The 21,544-nt window shown below is 47.3% G+C and overlaps 1 protein-coding gene across 3 annotated transcripts in view; it reads left to right on the top strand.

Annotated features, from left to right (window-relative positions):
* Nucleotides 1-21,544, top strand: part of LOC126867296 (uncharacterized) — a 165,593-nt gene that overhangs the window by 22,583 nt on the left and 121,466 nt on the right. The window contains exon 2 of one of the 3 annotated variants that reach the window (XM_050621608.1): nucleotides 323-805. In XM_050621608.1, coding sequence (XP_050477565.1) covers nucleotides 323-805 — 483 coding nt within the window. Of the gene's footprint in view, nucleotides 1-322; nucleotides 806-16,220; nucleotides 16,703-21,544 lie in introns of those variants that run through there. The other 2 variants (XM_050621626.1, XM_050621617.1) reach the window with 2 other exon arrangements.

Raw genomic sequence — 21,544 nt, 5'->3', positions numbered from 1 at the left:
GCATTCAAAAGTTGATTAAATGTTATTCCAAGAAGGCTTCCGATGATAAATTAAGGGCGCGTATAGTTCGTTTATGACTAGTTATACGATCAGAAATCTTACAACGTTCCCGCGATATTCGCACAACTTAAACTATAAAATACATAATGCTCTCGAGTAAAAAATAAAATATCATAGATGTGTATTTATTTTACTGGCTAACTGTAACAGATACTGATATATAGTCTCGTATGTATATCGGGAATGGACTTTTACCTGCGATATAGGTATGCCGCGTTCGGTAGACGTATCTCAACACGTGAACCCACTTTACTCGTTTCAGAGGCAAGAACGGGGACTCCTCGACGGTTCAGGAGGCTGGCAACGGTAGCAGTGGCGGAGGATTGGGAAAATGGCTGCGCGAACATTTAGGAGGCGGCTCGAAGGGCGGTCAGGACGGCGGCGTTGCTACGAAAATGACCAGCGGCGTGGCGGTTGAGAGTCCCGGCAACGAAAAGCCCTTCGGGAAGACCATCTATACTTCGCAAAATCTGTACTGTAGTCTGCCGAGGGACCACGGTCGGCATGCTTACAATGGCGGCCGAAAGGCTGGCCACGGGAATTCCGTGAAGCTTCAAGGCCATGATCGACAACGATGTGCCAGCGTGAACCATCACGAGAAGATCACCTTCAGCGACCTTGGTACTTTGACGAGGGGCGGGCCGATCTATGGTAGCGAGGGGAAGACACTGAAGAAACGAAATCGCGATCGACGCAGGCATTCCCTGAACGAGATTCACGAGCAGGGCCGGCAACGTCGTAAAAGGTGAGCGAAAATTCTAATTAATTCCGTCAAACGCACTGGGATCGCGGGAAGAGACCCGCGTGCAAGACAGCGATTTACCGTGGTCGATGCAAACCACAGAGTCATCTTTCTGATCTACGACGACCGCAGATACGCGGCGAGATTAATTTAATTTGTTCAAGCCCACTCGCCTCGTGAGTAACCGTCGCTTTGTTCGTGTTTCGGGGCTAGACGTAATTGAAAACTTGATCATTACGTGGGACTCGACCAAGTTATACACGGGACGTTTCGTATAGTGGTAGTAAATAATTATACGAATAAATGTATGACAAATGATAGGTTTTTTGCGCCTGGTTTTAACAGTACTTGGATTCCTGGTTGCTCCCTTTTCAAATGTTCAAACCCGTTCTTACAGTACTCTTAGTCCATTAAAGGTACTACATATACGTTGTTCTATTATTATTAAAAACGACACGGTGCATTCAAAGTTGCAAGAAATTCGAACGCTCACGCCGCCACGTTTATATCGCTGTAATAAACGACCACCGAGCCGCTGCAATTAATTTCACGCGGTGACTCGCGCCAGAGGCGGTTTTCTTCTTCGCGGCGGTGGTTTTCCCGCGCTAGGGAATCGCTACTCGAAGCACGGTTAGACGATCGTTCCTTTTTGTCCGGGACTCGTCTCGGCGGTCGCGGGAACTTCGCGGAAGCCTCTCCACTTGGGAGACGAAGCCGTTTCTCTTCCCCTGATGATGAACAACGCGTCGAAAAAGGGAATTACGAAGGCTAGCCCGCGGCACGTTCAACACCCTTCGTCCCAACACGGCTTTCGACAAAAACGAAACGAGTCGTTGGCCGTGCGTCGCTCGCGACTAAGATTCCCCGCGTTCTCGTGTTGGGTCCTGGACGCGAGCGCAGCCTCCACGAGCATTGAATCATCAACTGGAAGATTGCACCACAATGCGTCGAAACGGAAGCGCGTTCCGCTGCGAACAGTGCATCGTCCTGAACGTAACGAGACGACGACGACCTCGAGATTTCGTTTCGACATCGCTTTCCACCGCTGAGAAATCCGACGGGCGTTTCGTAGTTCCTTGGAGATAGAAAAAAAGAAGGAAAGAGTGTCATTGCATTGCAAATTGCCGTACTTTCGTTGCACGTCAGTCAGGCAGATTGTTTCTCGCGGAGAGTGCCGAGTCACCGAACGAGCGCAGATGCCGACGCTTGTACACGCGCGTTACGACAGACCTTAATGCCAATTCATTCGATGAAATTATAAAACACGCGGCACGCCGCGTAAGCCTCGAATCGCGGTTCTGTTGGTCGGCTCTGACCGCTTGCAACACACGGAATTCGCAGTCACGGTATTGTACAATTTCCTGTGGAGGAATACATCCCGCGGGGTGTAACCCCGATTTTTAAGCTTTGCCGAGCGTTGCGCGCGTATGTTCCTCTCGACGACTTCCTCGAACACGGACGCCGAGCTGCGATGTCGAATCTCGATGAGTACAGTCAGTTTAATCAATAACACTGGAAGATACGTAGAGACGAAGGTACTTGCACTTGGATGCGTCGCGTCTGTTTTAGAATAATATTCTATTCTGTACCAGCTATTGTGACGTAACTCTTGCTTCCACGTGTCTTCTTTCATTTTTATCTTCGAACTGGATCAACCTCGGGTACTCTGGAACCGGGTACATCAACCAGCCAGACAGTACTCGAGTATACTTCAACTTTGTATCTCTACGCTAACAATATCAACAGGATTACACTGGATCACAAGAGCCGTCCCGATATTCGCTTCTCGACAACCTTTTTCCTGCCATTTTCTCGCGCACGCCGGCCCCATAACCAGCTGGCGCGAACGAGCAAAGAAAACCGCCACCCCGCGTTCAGATACATATCGACGCTCCTTTCATAGTCCTCGAGATGAAACCACTCTCGGCTAGGATGATTTAACGCGGCAGTTTGCCGGTGCCCCCGCGAATGTCCGGTCATCACGACCATAGTAAGACGCTAGATCCTTACGCCGGTTGTAAGTGTCCACGACTGGTATGCGGCTAGTATGTACGTCTGGGATATATGGTTGTCTTCATACTCATCCTTCGTATAAGGTCCTCTTCATGCTGCACGTAGCCGTGCTCCCCGTCACGGAGAGGATCTGTGCTCGCGCAGCCCGCGAAATACCGATGTAGGCAGAGTTCGTCGGTCCTCGCTGTGTGCTTGGCCAGAGAAAGCAGGAAAGATAGAAAAGGTGAGACGAAGAACGAGAGAGGATGAGAAAGAGACGCGAATAGCAGGGTTGTTGGGCCCTGAATTTACGGCGGAGACCGCGATAACCTCGATAGCCCGACACGGGTATATTGCCGCCCCGAAGACGGTCAGCTGTCTATCGCGTCGCTGTTGCTGCCTCTCGTTGACTTTCTGCGCGTATCCTGCAATTTCGGGAATGCGTTTCTCTTTCCTGGCGAGAACACCGAGAAATCGAATACATAGGTCGGCTTCCACACGGGATGAAAGTAACGGCGGAGTTTCTTTCGATAGGGAAATTCTCCGCGGAACCAGCCGATACGTTGATCGACAACCGTCCACCGGGATCGATAACGCTGAAACGACACCAAGGGAACCGCCGCGACGGCGGCTGTCACGGTGCAGCCGATCGAATAGGCTGATGGAGCAAAAAAGCGAGCTCACAGAGCACATATTTCTCGCTCTCATATCTGCTCGGTGGTTGTTTATTAATGTTCGGCCAGCGCATAAACAATGACTCGAGAGCCGTTCCAGCTGGCTCTCCGGCGAAAAGTATTACGCGCACGGCGCGCGAGAGTGAGCGCGCTCTATAAAGCACGAGAATATCGTACAATCGGAGGCGGACGTCTCGGTATGTATCCACGTCAATGCAACGTACGACACTGGAAAGTGCTATACCTGTCACCGGCTCGACTCACTCACGTACACGCACGCGTGCCTGTCTATTGCGTCTGCTACCATCGAAAAAACCTTTTAAGTAACGACGTATTCTCACGCGTTTATTCACGAGCCACGCTCGCGGATACGACGCGGCTGCGCCTACTTATAACGCGCAGGTGCGAGCCAAGGTTTGTGCCTGTACACACGCGTTTCATCGACGCGGCCGAAACCGTCGTGTACACGCTCGGTATATTCGAGAGGCGTGTAAGAGTGCACATATTCCAATACACCGTCACAAAATAGCCGGATTCGGCGTTGTGTTAACGTATTCGTTAGGCCAGTTACACTGACACGTTCGCGTCAGGCAACACTTGCTCTTCTTCCTTTCTCTGCCGAAGTCTCTTGGGCCAGCTCTCCCTTCCCTGCGTTCTCGAGCCATCGACAAGGCCCTTCGGTGCTCTCCCTACTCTCTCTTTATCTTCCTCTTTCTCCGTTCACCTCGCCCTTAAACTCTCTCCTCCGTCATTCGCTTTCCTGCAGGCTCTCGTGAGCTAAATATAGCTAAGGCTGAGATATAAATAGAATAACCCCGCGGGCCAAGATGGCTGGGGTCAGCTCTTGCATCGTCGTCTTCGCCTTCTTATTCTTCTTCTTATTCTTACGCCTTTTCTCCTTCTTCCTCTCCTTCTTCCTCTTCGCCTTCCCAGCTGCTGATTTTTCTTCTGGTTTCTTTTGCACATGTTGGCTGCCCTGAGCTCACCAGGATTTACCTGTCCCCTTGGTGTTCGTACGGCTACTCCAAAGGCTTTAACACCTTCGTGTCCGCCCCGGGCAATTCCATTGGCCGACCTTAGACCGGAGAGGTCGGTTCCCCCGATAAGAGGTCACCGACATGGGTCCTCGGTTGCTCACCACCCTTCACGGAGCCCGAGGTTTCGGTCGTTCGCGTGTTCTGGAGTTTTATTGCTCGCCGCGCTTGATCTTACGTAAAATAAATGCCGGCGCGTTTCGCAGCGAGTCGCGTATCCATGTGACCGCCACGTAAAAATTTGAATTCCGATCTCGTCGAACCTCCTCGGACGAGATTCGGAGTGAAACGAACGTGGACGGGCATAGCATGACGTAACCGAATGGAACGTCGGAAGAGCAGAAAGGGAGAAACGGTTAGATATTCCATTTTCGTAGGTTTTCGACTCGTAACTCGAATTCGTATCTTTTTCGACGTTCGAATCGGAAATGTTGCGTCGTCGTAGCTCTCTTGAGTACCGAGTTCCTGTCTAATCGGCCTAGATTGAACGGCGACCCACGTACGACCTACTGCTTTATACGGGGGATACGGTTCGCGGAATATCCTGCGTTTATCATTCTATACGAGAACTGGAGGTCGCAGGATCGGAACAGGAGAGACAGCAGAGGAGGAAGAAGAAGAAGGAGATGAAGAAAACGAGGAAGACGGCTCGAGGCTCCGTTCGACCCTGGCCAGGGCCGTATCGGCGGGATTAATGGCAGTGACATCCCGCTCGTGGCCAGATGAGATTCTCTGGCTCGGTCGCGAGAACGAGCAGGAGAAAGAAGAGGGGAAACGACGAGGAAAGCAAGCACGGCGAGAGGGACAAACGGGGAGAGAGTGAACGAGAAAGAGAGAGGGGAGATCGACGAAAAAGAGGAGGAAGGAGAAGATGTCCAGAAGAAGAAGAAGAAGAAGAAGAAGAAGTCGACAACGACGAAGCATGGTGGAGGTGGAGGGCACCCGATGTGAGTCGAGTGCGTTGACCTTAGGATTCGATGCGCGTCCTTGAGGATACCAAGATGGCGGGTTTATGCAACCGGCCACAATGGTATCCGCTGCAGGCTGCGGATCGTCTCTTTCTCGTTGCGTTCTATTTGACGCACGACGCGATTCGACGTGGTTACATTCTCGGGAGACTCTCGTGTGTGCACACTGGCACACACGTTCTTCCAGCGTTCGCGGCGGTCTCCTTCTCTTGTAGAAGAGCGCGCGGTGGCGCACTCGGCCACACGGGTACACGCGTGCACGCACAACGTGCGTACGACCGGCACCGACATGAGCTTAAAGACGCGCCGTTAAACCCAGTCAGTCCAGTTTCCATCGGCGCAGCCTGCATGGACGAGCCAGGAATACGGCGTCGATTTGAAAGGAAATCAAATCCGTGGAAAGGCCAACGAACGGCTTGGGATGTGCGCGAGAGCGTACGACCTCTGCCACTCTTACCACGCGCGCAGACCCGTGCACCGATCACGCGAAATATGGAAAAGCAGCCACTATTTTCGATGATCGTCCTTGAGGGGTCCTTAGAGCGTTCTCGTGACTTAACTCGTTAAACACCGGTCAAAGCACGTTCGTCATTGGCTCGCCAACAAGCTTGTTCTCTCCGTTTCGAGCAGCTTTTTTCCTCTCCACCTTCGATTCCTTTCGAAGACGTTGTCGCTTTCTTGAAACACTGGCTACAACTCCTACGACTCGTTCTGCCTCCGTGTGACATTTTCTGAATTCCTCCGACGGCGGCTATTGATAGCGAGCAGCGTGGCATTTTTACAAGGCCCCGGGATGAGAGTCGATCGTACGGTTCTTATTAAAACGATCGATCCATCGAGCGTGTACGCGTCCGTTTCTTTTCGGTCTCGATCCTGGGCAGCTGGCCGCGCAGTCGTTGCGTGTGTACTGGCAGCGCACGAAACGTTCGCCGGAGCGACCAATAAATTTTGTCGCGGCCTGTCCGCCGGCTATAAAGATTCGGGAACTGGAACTCAGGAAATTGGTACGTCAGTGTCATCGGGATGTAAAAACTTGTTTCTTCTTCCTACTGCACACCGAGGCATGTATATCGTGGCAGGGAAAAAAGCCGCGGGGATTCGATACTTGACAATCGAACCATGGCCACAACGACGACCCTCTGCGACCATTCGCGCACTAACTGCGTATGTGTGCGCGCTCTTGAGGGGGAGTCCGAGTGTAATCGTGTGCTCGTGCATACGGCCTGGCATCGAGACACAAGTACATAGTTACACCAGTACAGACTGAGTACAGAGACACGTACACAGAAGGTACTTACACATACGCGACTCAAGCAGGGATCCTTGATCCTACAGGAATGCAGTCTTGGCGGCCCACGCGGCCTCAAGTACCCCACTCTCCGTCTCTGTCTCTTGTTCACTTGCCAGGTTGCCTCGTTCCTCTTTCTTCGTTTTCACGAGATCTAATCCCCGTAGGGCCGTTCGTAAAGCAAAGACCAGTATTGGTCGAATGCACGCACCTTTTCGTTATTCCGCATATTTTCCCCGGTGAAGCGTAAACGCACTGTTACGAGATTATTAAAAGCGAAAGGTACACCCGTAAAGAACCTTAGAGCGATTTAGTTTTTCGAGTACGAAGGGCAGAAGGAAGATGGTAATCGGCGATTCGGCCAACCGACAGTGACCAAGACAAATCACCGTTACTACTGTTATTCTCGTATCGTCGGTGAAATCTGAACTCGGGAAATCAAACGCGGCAATTTATCAGCCGAGCGCAGATTCCCCGATTAAAATAGGGAAAGATCCTATACGATAAATTGTTCGAAGCGCAGAAATCCAAGTGGGCCTGGTAAATCAAGGGAAACTGAATCCGAGCTTGCGCTGGGTGGCTCGTTCCGTTGGAGCTCTCTCTCGAGAGAGTTGTTAGCTTCGAACAATCGTGTCTACGTTTTCCTCTACGTGTACGCGAGAACCGCGAAAACAAACTGAGGTAGAGAAAGGAGAAACGATAAACGACAAAGGCGAGAACAACGCCCGGCGTGGTCGTACCTTTCCAGATTTTTTGCCACGTATGCGCCGGTTATTAATTCCTGGCCGTTTAACGTCCGGCGAACAGAATGATAGTCGGGTTTCAGCTCGTTGTGTTCCACCGTCACGCGGTTCTCGCGTGATCGAACGAGCCACGTCTCCCATAAATAAACTTTTCATACATCAGCATGGAGACCGTGGCAGCGTGGAATAAAGCACATAGAGAGATGAAATCGTAGCCTGCACACCGCAGGATGCGCGGTGCATCCGCACTGACGGTGTCCGGTAGCTCGCAGCGGTTTAATCGACGTCCCGCGAGGAACTTTTCCTCCCAAGCATTTCTCCGACGCGAGACCAGCGCGAGCAGTTAAACAAGCAACACCGTATACGCGCGCCAGCGCGCTCTCGAGAGGGAAGATCATCTTCGATCTTCAAGGTCGACTGCATGCTGCTCGAGGCCTTCTCGAGGAGGCGTCGATCCAGCTACGGTGAATTCGTTCGACTGTTTTCTTCGTCCCGCAGCTGTTTCCTTCCTCCGTATTCACTTACGTTCAGGTGCCACGTTTGCCCATCCCTCTCGTCTCGACGTTGCAACGTCTCCAATTACGTACACGCTGAATTTCTGTGCCCGTGTCCCTCGATTATCCGAAACATGACGCCACCCCCGCAGAAAGAAAACTTTAGCGTTGCGTTAGAATACGACGAAGACAAGGTATTTAAATCTAGAAGGTGTCGATGAGATATCAAACACCGTTCTGATTCTTACGAACCTCTTTCACCTCGAACGATTAATTCCTTCAATTTCTTTCGTTAGATCACACAATATAAGTTCGATGTGTCTTATTCTTTGGAAGATTTTGGGTTAGAAAGGGAAGAGGAAGAAGCTCGAAGCGAGGAGAGGGAATCAGAAAAAGAAATAGAGTCCGCGTGGAATGTTATTACGGATCTGTTCGAAGATGATAGGTACGAGGAGGAAGAATTTCACGAGGAGAAAGAAGTAGGTGAAGAGGAGGAGATGTCGCTTTCCACGACGGTTTCTACCATCGAGGAAAAGGTTATAGAGGAAGCGCCGAGTCCGGTAGAATCTGAACACGTGTTTGCCGAGATACCTATAGAGGTGCGCATAAACCGTCGTTATCCTTGTAAGTGCCTAGCTGCTCGCAGTATTTCTACTTTTGATCCGGATATTTGCACACAATATGATCGATGCATTGTAAGTGCAGAAGAAATAAATGACAAAAAGGTTCCTAACATTTCTTTTCTAGAGTCCGGCTGAACGTGAAACGATTATCGACAAATTGAGAGAGTTACTATCCGAAAGATCCAATCTGAGAAGGAAAAATAGGCTGTTGGAAATATGGGTCACTCGAAATATGAAGAAGGTCAGGCTACAATACTCAGATTCATCATTTTCGATGCTTTACATTCCATATTACATAAGTGCCCCTTTTGGCGAAAGAACAATGGCGCCCGAGTTTGACCTCTTGTTGCATAAGCGATCGTTCGGATAGACTCAACAACGTATGACACCCTCGGATTCCACAAAGACCCGCGAACAAATGGAAGAGATATACAAGGAAGCGCTGCGCGAATACAAGATGCAGGTCGACGAGATATTGACTCGGGAGGCGGAATTGACATACGAGATGCAGAATTACACGCAAAAGGTTACGACGCTCAAAGAGGAGGATGATCGAATCTTTGGACAGTTTCTCAACCGTCAGAAAGAAGTATCTGTTGGCTTAGTCTTCTCGAAAACTGGCAGGAAACTCACGGAGAAGATGATGGACAATCTGATACGTCGACAGGTGTTTTTACTTACTACCAATTATTCATTCTTTTTAAATCAACGATAATTTCCGAACCTTTTTTATCAGACTACACGACGTTTGATCTTGGCCAGAGATCGTCAGAGCTACGTGTTTCTTCAACATCGTCTCGACGATTTGAATATGCATCTTAAAATCGCTGAAACTTTAGGAGAAGGAATGACTACGATGGATTACGAGGCGCTTCACATCGCCAATTGTGGCTACAAGGACAGATTGGATGAAAGAGACCGTGAATTAGAAAGGCTTCGAATCAAGTACGTCTGTATGAACTACGTTATATTTTAGATGATTTTTCTCGTGACATTTCGATCAGAATCGCAGAAACAGTAAATGGCGTAGCTCAATACAAGGAAAAAGAGGTATGCATAGCGGAGGACATAGAATTCGAGCAAAAGAATCTCGATCGAAAACGCGAAGAGAACACTAAAATTCGGGAACGCGTAAACAATGCTCACGTGGCGCTCAATGAAATACGAGAGACTTTGAACGAGAGAAGCACTTCTGCTGGACTCCTAGTGGCTCAGTAAGCATTCTCTATGGAACGTGAAACGTTTTTACTCGATCGATGTCACTGAGTTTTTATTTAGGCAAGAGTTGATGGAAATGCAGAAAATGATAACGATGAAAAAAGAACTGAAAGCCAAGATCGAACTGATAAAGCAGGAGATTGAATTGTATCACCCAATGAAACAGAAGATCAAGAAAAGTCAGCAGTTGCGCGCGACATATCCGTAGAAAAACAACAATTACTTCTAATAAAAATTTATGTTAAAACGGAAATCGATTGTAGAAGAAAAAGTTTCGCTATTTATAGAATTCAATCTAGTCATCTGATTTCTTACATTGTACACCCATGTAACTGTCTCGCTTACCTCGTAAGCAATTTATCACCTTTCTCACTGCATTCGAATGAAGTTTCGTATTCTCTTTGGAATCGTATTAATTTGATCGGTCGTGTCAGACCGCCCACAAAGATTTCAAGATCGATACGTCGATATGATCACGGCTACGTATTAATCTCTTGAAATTTTTTCTCCATCCACTCGGCGACAAGTTTTCCCATTGAGAATCGTATTAATTAATTATAGAATCGCGAATGTGCAAGAAAAATGAAACCGCATGAAAATTTCTAGCAGATTTATGTTTCGTCGCACGCGTGACGTGGTTTTCCTGCTAGCTTGTGGCGTCACGTCGAAGATATCGCTTGCATGTAACTAATTTCAAAGTTTTCAGCACTCTTTTCTTTCTGCGCATGCGATACGAAAGTAGAAAACTTGTTATAAATTGATTGCTGGAGAGAATACTAACTCTCTCCCTGTAAACGCTTTGGACCGCTGTTCACTTTGTTAATTAAACGATAATCCTGAAATGATATTACACGCACAGTGATTTCTATATCTCGTAACACGTATCTACCTTTCCCCCGATGTAAAACGATCACAAAGCCTTCATTCGAATATTAAAAATCCGCCTTCGGAACAGTTAACTAATAGAAGTCGAATGTTCCGTGAAGTAATCTAAAATTCATATTGTATCTTGCTCAATTTTCTAAGTTCTCGAGTTTCCTTGACAACGCGGACCATATATCTTGACTCGTTCGAGTTCGCGAAGCAACTTTGTAGCGGGAGTTTCATAATCGCCATTACACTCGGCGATGAGTTAGCTTTAGATTAGCAAAAGCGCTTCATTGTCAGCGTGTGGGTAGTTTCATTCATTCATTCGTCCACCTACTCGGGAACGGGATTATTTAAAATATTCTAAAGGTTATCCGTACGCTCACGCGTTAAGCTCGCTCCCTAGCGAATCCCGGAAAAGAATCGCGCCTATTAATTTCACGTGGGCGTAGAACGTACTTTGGTTGGTCAGATAAAATCAGACAAGGGTGGATCTCCTGCTGTTTATATCCAAAGGGCATGGTCATCGATCGGGAATAAGGTTTGAACATCGCGCTCGAATCTCGTTCGCATGATTTCGGGCCAATTAGGACCGGCGTTGAAACCATTAATTCTTTTTGGTAATTTGTCCGTAGCTGGAATTGATTTAAGGCCAACGCTGGATGGAAGGTAAGACGAATGGTCGTCCGTGGAAAAAGAAAAGAGATGACGTGTCAATTAAGCTACCCTACAATCCAGCGGAAAGTTATATGCAAAAGGCCGGGACGCGTAGAAAGATAAATCACGGTAAATCTGGGCTCGAACATGCTTGATCGGACGATTATTTATACCCGTCATTCACGAATCGACGGCTCGTTGACCGTTAATCGCGAACGCGCCCCTTGTCTGTAAATCATTTAACGAGCATAATACTCGATACGTTGTAACATCTGCAGTGAATATTCGTTTTTACTCGTGGAAAATTATCCTCCATTATTTATCGTAACGAAAGTAGCGCCAGCATCTCACCGTTGCACTTGCTAATTCTTAAGCGTCGACCGTGTGTCCCCTCTGCGGACCGTTAGAATTCGTATTCATCGTCGACTACCTGCTAACGTGGCGCGATCCAACCGATACTCCAAGGAAATTCTTTTCCTCTTGCCTCCTTAAAGATTCCACTTTCGCACCGTCTCGTATACCTGGGGCTACCGTCACCCATGTGCATCTTCCCAGAAAGTCTCCCTCTTTTCTTCGAAGCACAGATAACGTCGCACACAGGGATTCGAGTTATAAATCTCTTCCCATTTCTCGCCGGATTTGTGACTCTTTCGTGACCGTTTCCGGAACACTGACGGAAAAACTGGTTTGTGTCCGAATGCTGGTATTTTGTCGAGGTCGAACCTTACCAGCAAGGAAGGGCACGTCGAACGAAACGCCGCTCCGCGTAAGCTGAGTGGCTGGTCAAAGACAACGGTGTGCGAAACACAGGGAAAAGTTCCGTGGCAGATTATGCAGATCTGATGTATTTGCATTTAGTTAGCATACATGCCGTTCGTTGCACGGCCGGGTCTACGGTATGGACTTTCATCTATTTATCATAAAAAGTACACGGTAACAGATCCCGATGGATCCCTTTGTTGCGGTCGCGCCACCTCACCCTAGATCGATTAAAGAATTCTTCTTGGACTTCATCGTGCTTTATTCATGACATTACGAAATTCTTTGGATTCACGTAGATTTTACGATATATTTGCACTGTATCTTTGTGTCTCGCGTATTCAGGCACAAAGTGGGACGATCGATCTGTCACGATTGCTTCGTTGTTCTCGCAATGAGATTACGAAGGGTGGCCGCGTTCGACCAACTGGAATAACGATGTACACAAGTCGTAAGTGAGCGGAACTTTAAAAGTTACCGTTTGCTTTCACGCAGGCGCAAAGTTGCCGAAACAGAACGATATCACGGTAAATTATACCGTTGCAGCGTTGTTTCGGTGGAACGTGACTGGTCGGTGGGAGAAACAAGGCGATTAACGTTTCGGCGATACGGGCCACTGAAATTTTGCGAATCGAGCAATATAGTGCGGCAATTACGCGAACGCGGAACCCAACCGTAAAAGGGAAAACGCGCGTTAAGGAATCATGTCCATTCTCAAGGTCGACCGGTATCCTACCGGCCCCTACCGTAGACTGCATAACGCGTTTCTATTACGCGGTCAATTGCAGCGATTGTTGCGTGCCTCTCGCAATCAGCGCCACCGAGCCTGCACGTGTGCTTTCTCTTTCTCCTCTTCTGCCACGCCGCCTTTTTCCCTTTTTTCCCTCCGTTAAAAATAGCGGTAAAATATACGCGTTCCTTGATTTATAGCTATTAAAATTATACCACGTCGTTCCCGCGATCGGTCCATGAAGAATAGGATTAATTTAACGCGATTAGATACCGAGTGACCGATGTCGTAACAACAGCTGTACCGGGTGGCGCGTCGCGAGTGTAAGTACGATTGCCGCGAAAAATAGCGAAACACAAAGAGGCTGTCACAACTGGCAAATTGCCAGGGAAAGATTGACGTTTAATGGGTGTCAAAATAACAATACCAGCGTTGCGGAGATTAGACGGTTCGGGCAGCGGCAAACGAGGACTTGACGCGGGGAAATGATAATTCGGATAAAATGAAACGATCGATAAATCACGCAGCGAATGTGATTTCATTTTTGGTAATTCCTCGCCTGTTAGTTAAATTGATAGAAATTACGATCTCCTCGCGTGTCTACTCTAAATCACCTTTTCGGAGTATCTACGTGGTGTCAGTGTACGAAGAACGGTCATTTCTACTTTAGATTCGAGATTTCTTTCTGAAATTCGATCCTGATTGCTCCAAATATGAGAAAGACGAGAAAGTTCTTGTAATAATCTTCGACCCAGTTTCTCAAATGATGCAATCTCGAAATCCATTCGATGTAGGTCACATTGCACAATCCTAGAGAGAAGATCCCGAATTTAGCAATCGCGGGTCTGTAGCATCGGAACGGAGGCAGTTGATCCGGTCATCAGGACACAAAAGCGCCTTTCCGTGGGGATTGCGCCACGAGAAAATAGCGTAATCATGGTGATTAACGAGAAAACTATGTCTCCGATGTGTTCTCCGCGGTGCTTCTAGTCGGAGCCAGTCGACGATCGGAAACAGGCAGCCACGTGCGTGACACGTATCGTGACGAACAGACAATGCCGCGGATCGATACGTGGCACAGCAATTTAAATACAAGCAGACAGTGACACGCGGGTTGCGCATACCTTCGCTTTCTTTCGCGACAGAGAGCCTAACAGAGCAACAAGCGAGCTGCGGTGCGTTCATGAGCAGGACGCCGCGTTCTGTTCGATGGTCGTCACCGAGAGTAAACGCAATTGGTAGTCGATCATCTGCCGTGCTCTCGGGTATTTAGGAATAGTTTAATGGCAGCGATCATTAACTCAACTTCCAAGCAGTGGTATGGTGAACGTTGTCCTTGACAAAAGGCAAGGCAGATGGTCAGCAAGACGATGAAACGATGGAGCGTCTTACTGAACGTGGCACGGTGGTATGCGCAGTGGCTCGTGTGTGACTTGGAGCGCACGGACGCCTGTTTATTTTCAAACTGGTCAAGAACAAGAGGAATGTTGAATACGTGGGAGTGCAGCAGCGTTCATAAACTTTCTACGAAAAGTATACAAGAATCGATCATTGTTCGAATTAAATTACGATTTTTCTTCCTTTGTGACTTCTTTGGAAGGAAGGGACGGAAGATTTGGGAGACTTAAAATGGATATCAAATATTCATTAGCGGGCAAGAGTGTATTTCGAATCGTGCGTGTCACTCGAAAATACGAAATCGCAATTTTTACGTTACATTGGTAAACGGCATGGCCGACCCGTAAAGTCTCGCCGAACTGAAACGTACACGGACAGCATTATGTAAGTATACTCATAAACATGTAATAAACGCGCGGGTATGCCGCGTTTTAGTCACATTTTATGGGACAGAGGCCGCGTGGGTGAAGGAAGCGAGAGAACTCGCCACGAGTTTTATGGTATCGAGAATGTACATTTCTTTGTGGAAGGACCACCGATGTCCACGATAAACATTCGGGTGTATCTACAGGAACGGTAATCCGTTATCATTGAATTTCGTTTTACTGCCATCGTTCACCGGACCGAATGGTGTCAAGAAACCTGCGAAGAAGTGAAACGCGCGAGAAAAGGCCTTAATGACACGATTACGAGATTAGATCTAAATAAAGCTGGCTGGTGTGCGTTCTAGAAATATTACCGCCCACGTGGAACAATTTCGAAGAATAAACAACACCTGCGCTTAGAAGATTCATCAGAACGCGACGGAACTTTCTTCCTCTGCGAACCGGTACAACCCGTATGGAGGTTAAGTTGACTTCCTTCAGTCCTTGAAATATTAACATATTATCACAGAGTGTTGGATTAAAAGGTTTGCCGCGTAATTCCGATATCATCGTATGGATTTTAAGAGCGGAGCGTTCTAATTGCAAGACTGGATCTCTCGACGACATCGCCGCCGTGCGCTAATGTAAATTCGTCAGGGAGCCACTTTATCTTCGTCGCGGCAATCCGATGTGATTAACGATAACATTCGATTTGACGGAAAAGAAATGTATCGCCTCGCGTACGCGATACGCCACGAATTTTTATACGTCTCATCCCGCACCTTGGTACCGGGTTTTGCCATTAAAAGACTTTTGCTCTTATTTATCATCTTCAATTTCACATTCCGGGATATGTAAATGAGACACGGGTTGCACGACAAAACAAACGTCGCACGAAAAGAAACTTTCAGGCGTCTTTTTTATCTGTTCTTTCTTTTTTAACAATTGCGCTACACCCACATCGCGAGTGAAAACGTCATCGCGATAAATTGCTTTCACTTCTTCGACGACTTCGATAGAGACCAATCGTCAAGCTGAGAATTATCAAATGCGACGATGAATCGGAAAGAAATCGAACTTCGGTTTAATTTGTTCTCGATTTCAAGGGAATCAACTGAATGATTAAAAACTAGAAAATTGCAAAAAAAAAGGTCGCTATACCAGTCTGGATGCAACAGCACGTTAATTACCGTCTATCTCGACCGCGAATTTCGCATGGCGAATATTACAACAAACTAGAAAATCAACATTACGGACGAGAGAGGAAGATGGGGGACAAAGATGCCGGTATATAGGGAATAAAGAAACACAGAGAGGAGGATAATAGACATAGATTATACCAGCCGGTGGGGGCTGTACGGCGCGGAGGAACGAAAGAAGCGGGGTAGAGCGGTCGTTTGCCTTGGATCGGCTTCGAACCGGAGAGTCCGAGCCCAAACCCGAGAGCCCGAGCGCAAACCCAAGCTCGATCCCGATTCCGATCCCGCCTGATTTCCGTCCGCGTGCATTCCATCTTGTGGGTTCGGCCGAGATCGGTCAGAGTCGAGCCGACTCGGCTTCGTTCGCCGTTTCTCGGCCCCTCTGCTCGGTCATGCTGTCGTGCAACTTCGGCTACAGTCGTGTATCAGCGCTCGTGCGGAGTGGATCGTGGAACGCTCCTCGTTCCAAACTCGACGGTGGAATGACGGTGTCCTTTCTGTCGTCGTCACGAGACGCTAAGAAAGACGCTTGTTCGCGCATTAACGTTATACCTGCCCCCGCGACGATGTCACCGTGACAACACGATCGTATTACCGGTCGATTATTATTAACGAAAGATCTCGCACGTGGTGTAAAGCGGGGCAGGATTCAGCCGGCGCGTTAACGTGCTGTGCGTGTAACAGTGGATGTGCTCGTTCGGTCTCTGTCGCTCTCACGGTATTACCGATCGTTCTAACCTCTCTCTCCGACTTACTCTGTGTGCCTTCTACGAACCACGACCGGTCGTCATCCTGGATATCGCTTGTCCGTTGGAACCGGGCCCGCGCGTAGCAACCGCAAGAAAACCTAGTCGACGCTGAATCAACAGGTGGGAATCTGCCAACTTACAGGTATCTATTTGTTTTCATTTTTCTATTTCGTCGGTCTTCACCAGCTGTCAGTTCGCTGCCAGGTGGCATAGAATACGACGACGGCTACGATCCCCTCGGATTCCATGGGCTTGCGAACCCGAGACGCTCTAGGCGTCCTCGACTCGTCGGAGTTGTTTCTTGCATTTCTTGTGGAAAGCGGAACAGGGTACCTGGCGTTATGTTTTACTCGTACACCTGCATGGTTGATCCTCGTTCCCCTTGAGCATTGTACGGGTTGCGTTCTCCTTTTTCCTTTCGAAACCGAGAGTCGAAGTTGTTCCACGTGCAAACGAAAATTATACGATCGTTACATAATAGCTTCGTAATTGTTACCTCGATCGCGTCGATCGAACAAAATTAAACGTACTGTCACTGGGCTTCGATCACGTTATCATCGTAAACACTCATCTTACTCATAATCACGTTGCTTTTCGAACGTAATCATTTGCGAAAAATCGAGCATGGCGTACGAAGCGCACGCATCACATCGTAATTCTCACACGGTGAGAAGGAACGAATCGCCGCGTATTTTAACGGGTCGCATTTCTTTCGTTTGCACGGGCAAGCTCGAGAGATAACGATCCTTACCGGATCTTCGGTATTTGTGTGTTGCTCGCGAGCAACAGCCTCAACAGCGGCGGCAGGAACGAGCTCGCAACGGGATATCTAGACACGAAGTGCGCGCATCCCCGATTGTATGTACTCACCATTAACAGCACGCTAAACATTCTCAGAGAATTTTTCTCACACACGGACCTCGACCATTTTCCGCATGGCACATTGTTCTTTCGAATTGCTTTCCACTAGGAAGATTGCATGTTCTCCCGTTACCTCGTTTTATTTATACGTTCAATAGCAATTTTCGTATTCGCGTGTATGGAAAATGTGTTAGTAAGTAGCATCAGTCTTGGTGAAGCGTTTTGGGTCTATTTGTTGATGTGCTGGTTAAAGTGCTTAGGATATCTCGTGTTTGGACAGTGAGTCAAACGTGAAGGTTGAAAGAAGGAATTTACGTCTGATATGGGAATGTTTTTAATATACCTATAGCTTGTATATTGCAAATGGATTGTTTGTAGGATGGCGACTATTTAATCATTTAACTACACATATATGCCCCTGTAACCCTATATTTTCATTCGCACTCGTAAAATTCCTAGCTTTTATCTCATAATTTTTTTCTCTTTCTTTCATTATTTTATTTTCTTCCTTTCTGACTCATCAGTTCGTAAACCTTGAACCAACCGATTTTCCAATGAAAAATATACACGCGCACGGCGTTGTATCGTTCGGCGAGTACGTCGGCCTTGACATCGACTCGATATACATATACTCTCGAGTGCCTTGACCTTTACGTCGATAAATCCGTGGGTTGTTTCTTCTTCGCGTCGTCGAAGGTCGAAGCCGCTTCCTTCCCCGGCCTTTCGACACGATACTTTTTCGTACGATCTGCCTGAAGCAACACGAATCGATGAAATAACACCGCCCAGGTCCTATCTCTGTTTTTCGTTCGACTCTATCATTCAGATCTGAAAATCGAATAATTAAGCCCGTACAATATGTCATTGTCAGTCCTAATAGAATTAGTTACCGCAATTGAATAGAAATATTCGTCCAGTAATTTCGACGACCTTGATGCTAATACTTGTTTCTGGAAAGGATGTAGCGAGAAATTGACATCGAGTATCGCGAAACTTGCCTACGGTTGTGCTCGTTTCCCTGGTTGTTGATTGCAATTGAAGACTCGCCTCATGAATGAATCATGACCAGCTTTAAGGACAGAAGGATCCTGCCGTATGAGGAACCTCACGTGCTACCGGCCATCGATATCAACGTACCTACCTACGCTTGTTAATTACGGTCTCGGGCAAAAGTTGAATGAATAAGCAGAGCTATGCCGGATACCCGAATGTGATCCTTGTTAAAATACCATTGACTTATATACCGATCAGGTCGAATCGACCGAGGTCGCGACCTCTCGTCAGCGAATTAAAGTGAAAGTTCGTCTATTCGCCTCGTGTCTGACGCTTTGAGTTCCTTGCTTCTTGTTCATCAGGAGTTGTTTCACCTTGGAACACCCAAACGGCTTGTTTTTGCTCATCGTGTGTCTACCAAGTTTGCTGTCACGAGTAAATGAAAATTTTGACTTGGAGGGAATTTATGCGGGCTATTATGGTGATTATATTTAAGCCATGGAAAGCAACGAAAGTAGGGTAACGAAATCACTCTTTATAGATAAAATCAGAATTTGAAACGCTCGTGAAACGTTTCAGTTGCCTTGCTTTCGACGGCCGTCAACCGACATTCATACCGTGGCACGATTAGTAATTCAAACACGCGTTTTCACGCGAATCCCCCCGATTTCCTAGCTAGCTCGTCAGTAAATATTTGTTCGGTATTACACGTTGCTACATGTCATTGTGTACAACGTGTACTAAGTGTACTTATTCAGCGTGCCACGCGAATTCTAATTCAACCGAGTGTTAATGTATAGTGAAGATACAACATCAAAGATCAGGAGTTTAGTAAATGAAAGGAGACATGACGCACGGCGTAAACAGCACACACATTCATTGCGTATCCACTACGACAACCTTATTGTCGAACTAAATAGTTCGTAGTTGGGTCGTAACAGAGAGCGAGGTTTTTTCCGGGATACATACTGACTTTCAGAGATTCTTCAATGAAGCGAGAGTACCCGCACGTAGTTTTTCTCGGAAATACTACCGCGAGGAATCATTCGATAAAATTAAGTTCCTACTCACGATCGAATTTCATTGAACTCGTGAAACTGCGATTCTGCCATTGAATATTTTTGATTGATAGGTAACAAGCATGACACTGGCAGTAATTGTTAATATATGGAAGACAAATTACGCAAGCTTATTCCTTTCACTTTCTATTTTAGATAAATCTCGATCACACGAATTTTCCTCGACGAGTGATAGAAAATAGATTGCTCGAATATAAATTACCACGGCACTGGATTCGATACAACTATAGCATACCATTGTTCGTTTTTGTTTTCACGCGAGAGCTCGTGAGCATTGCGCGATTCCTGTTTCAATGACACTGGAACTTTCGAAAAAATCTTATGATAAATCGTTTTTTAAGTATTATCTACGAGACTGATGTAATAATTACCAGCATAAGTAGGTATCGATGTACGTACGTACGTGCGAAGACGATTCTCTTATCCCCGGCTAAACCTATGGGAATTACTTGTCGGTCGTATTTCGAGATCATTACCGTTGATTAATTCGCTATGTTTCTGTTTTGCTTACCACCTAACGAGTTGCCGCCATTCGATCAATACCGAGCTTATCACGTTGCACATGTATAATAATTTAACGATATAACGCGATGACGTTATAGCTAGCAGTACTTGTTGAATTTCAACACCTGTTGCATGCAATCTCGCCTTAAGTCTCACAATGTATTATGTTTCGTCCAGCTTCATTATTATTCGAGTAACATTATGCAAAGTAGCCGCGTGCAATTTTTCAATCGACGCAGCATCTGCTTGGATATCGGTCAAGGTTCCAGAGGAAATCGTAGATCCGGTAAAAGAATTCGATAGGAATCGTATATAGAGAAATTCTTGTCTCGAATGGAAGAAAAGCGTTTGCATGGAGCATAGGTGAAACACCATTGCCTCTAATAGAGCACGTATGGCTCGACGACGCTGTGCGGGAGGTGTTTCGGTCTCCCTCTCGCCGATTACGCGAGTTCGTGGTAGTCACGGTAAATATAGGTCTGTGGCTCCGTTGCTCGCACCTCTTCTCACCGATTGCCGGTTGGAACGGCAAGCCAGTTTGACTAGAAGACGTTCCAGTTTTCTCACGAAGTTAGTAATATTCTGGGTCACTCGCACGAATTCGAGAGATATTCGGTGTTTTAACTCCGAGGCGTTCTTGACGCCGCGAGAGGGTCATTATGGTATATCCGTGAGCAGTAGAAACCCGAAGGAGCAGTTCGACTTGCTGCTCTGCTACGAATTCATATTAGTATCAAACACGGGAGGAGAATTATGTAGCATGACGAATGGCCGGGTCATTAGTGACTTGCTAATCTAGGAACTACTATACGAGGGCACGGAATTTTTCTGCACGGAGCAAGCCACGGACGCTTAAGAATGATCGTGCACCACTAACGTAAGTCAGATCCCTGGCTCGCTGTTCTACGGTTCTACCGTAAATTGCCCACGCTAGAAACAATAATAATCGAAGTTTATTTGCCCGTGCGGCTATGTGCGTTACTCAATGTAGGAATCGGGCATTGCGTTTTATTACGTTGCTCGAAGCGAGCAATTAGAGAATCGCGTTCGCAAAGGCGGTTCAGGATATCAGAGGCGGAAGAAACGAACCGTACATCCAGTACGCTAATATTTACTTCGAATACTTTATGTTATCTAGCGCGTCAAGCCGTCTAAGGTACCTACGAAGAGTATGAAGTCATTCGGACCGATGATCCGGCAATTATTTGAACCGATTCACTTCGACGCGAACAATCCGAGAGTAAAGAGTCGTTGGACGAAAAATATCGCCGATGTGTCACTACTTGAAGATATCTCGCGACGCGAAACTGCTGAATGATGATATCTGAAGCGACGATCTGCGATTTACTTGGTCGACGACGGTCTAGCCTGCGTATCTCGAAGCATCTCGAGCATTTCTCTCGTAGCCGTTTCTCTATCCGGTCGGCCTCCTACCGTTTCGCACGTCTGGGCCGGTTGTTCTATAGCAGAGCAGCGGATGCTCGCCGGACGACGAAACCGGATGTCCTTCGCTCGGAGAAAAAGAGAGATTAAACGGGGAGTAATGT

This window comes from Bombus huntii, chromosome 1, assembly GCF_024542735.1.
Source record: "Bombus huntii isolate Logan2020A chromosome 1, iyBomHunt1.1, whole genome shotgun sequence".
Lineage (NCBI taxonomy): Eukaryota > Metazoa > Arthropoda > Insecta > Hymenoptera > Apidae > Bombus > Bombus huntii.
Note: the sequence above shows the minus strand (reverse complement) of the source record. Positions and strands in the feature narration are given on the sequence as shown.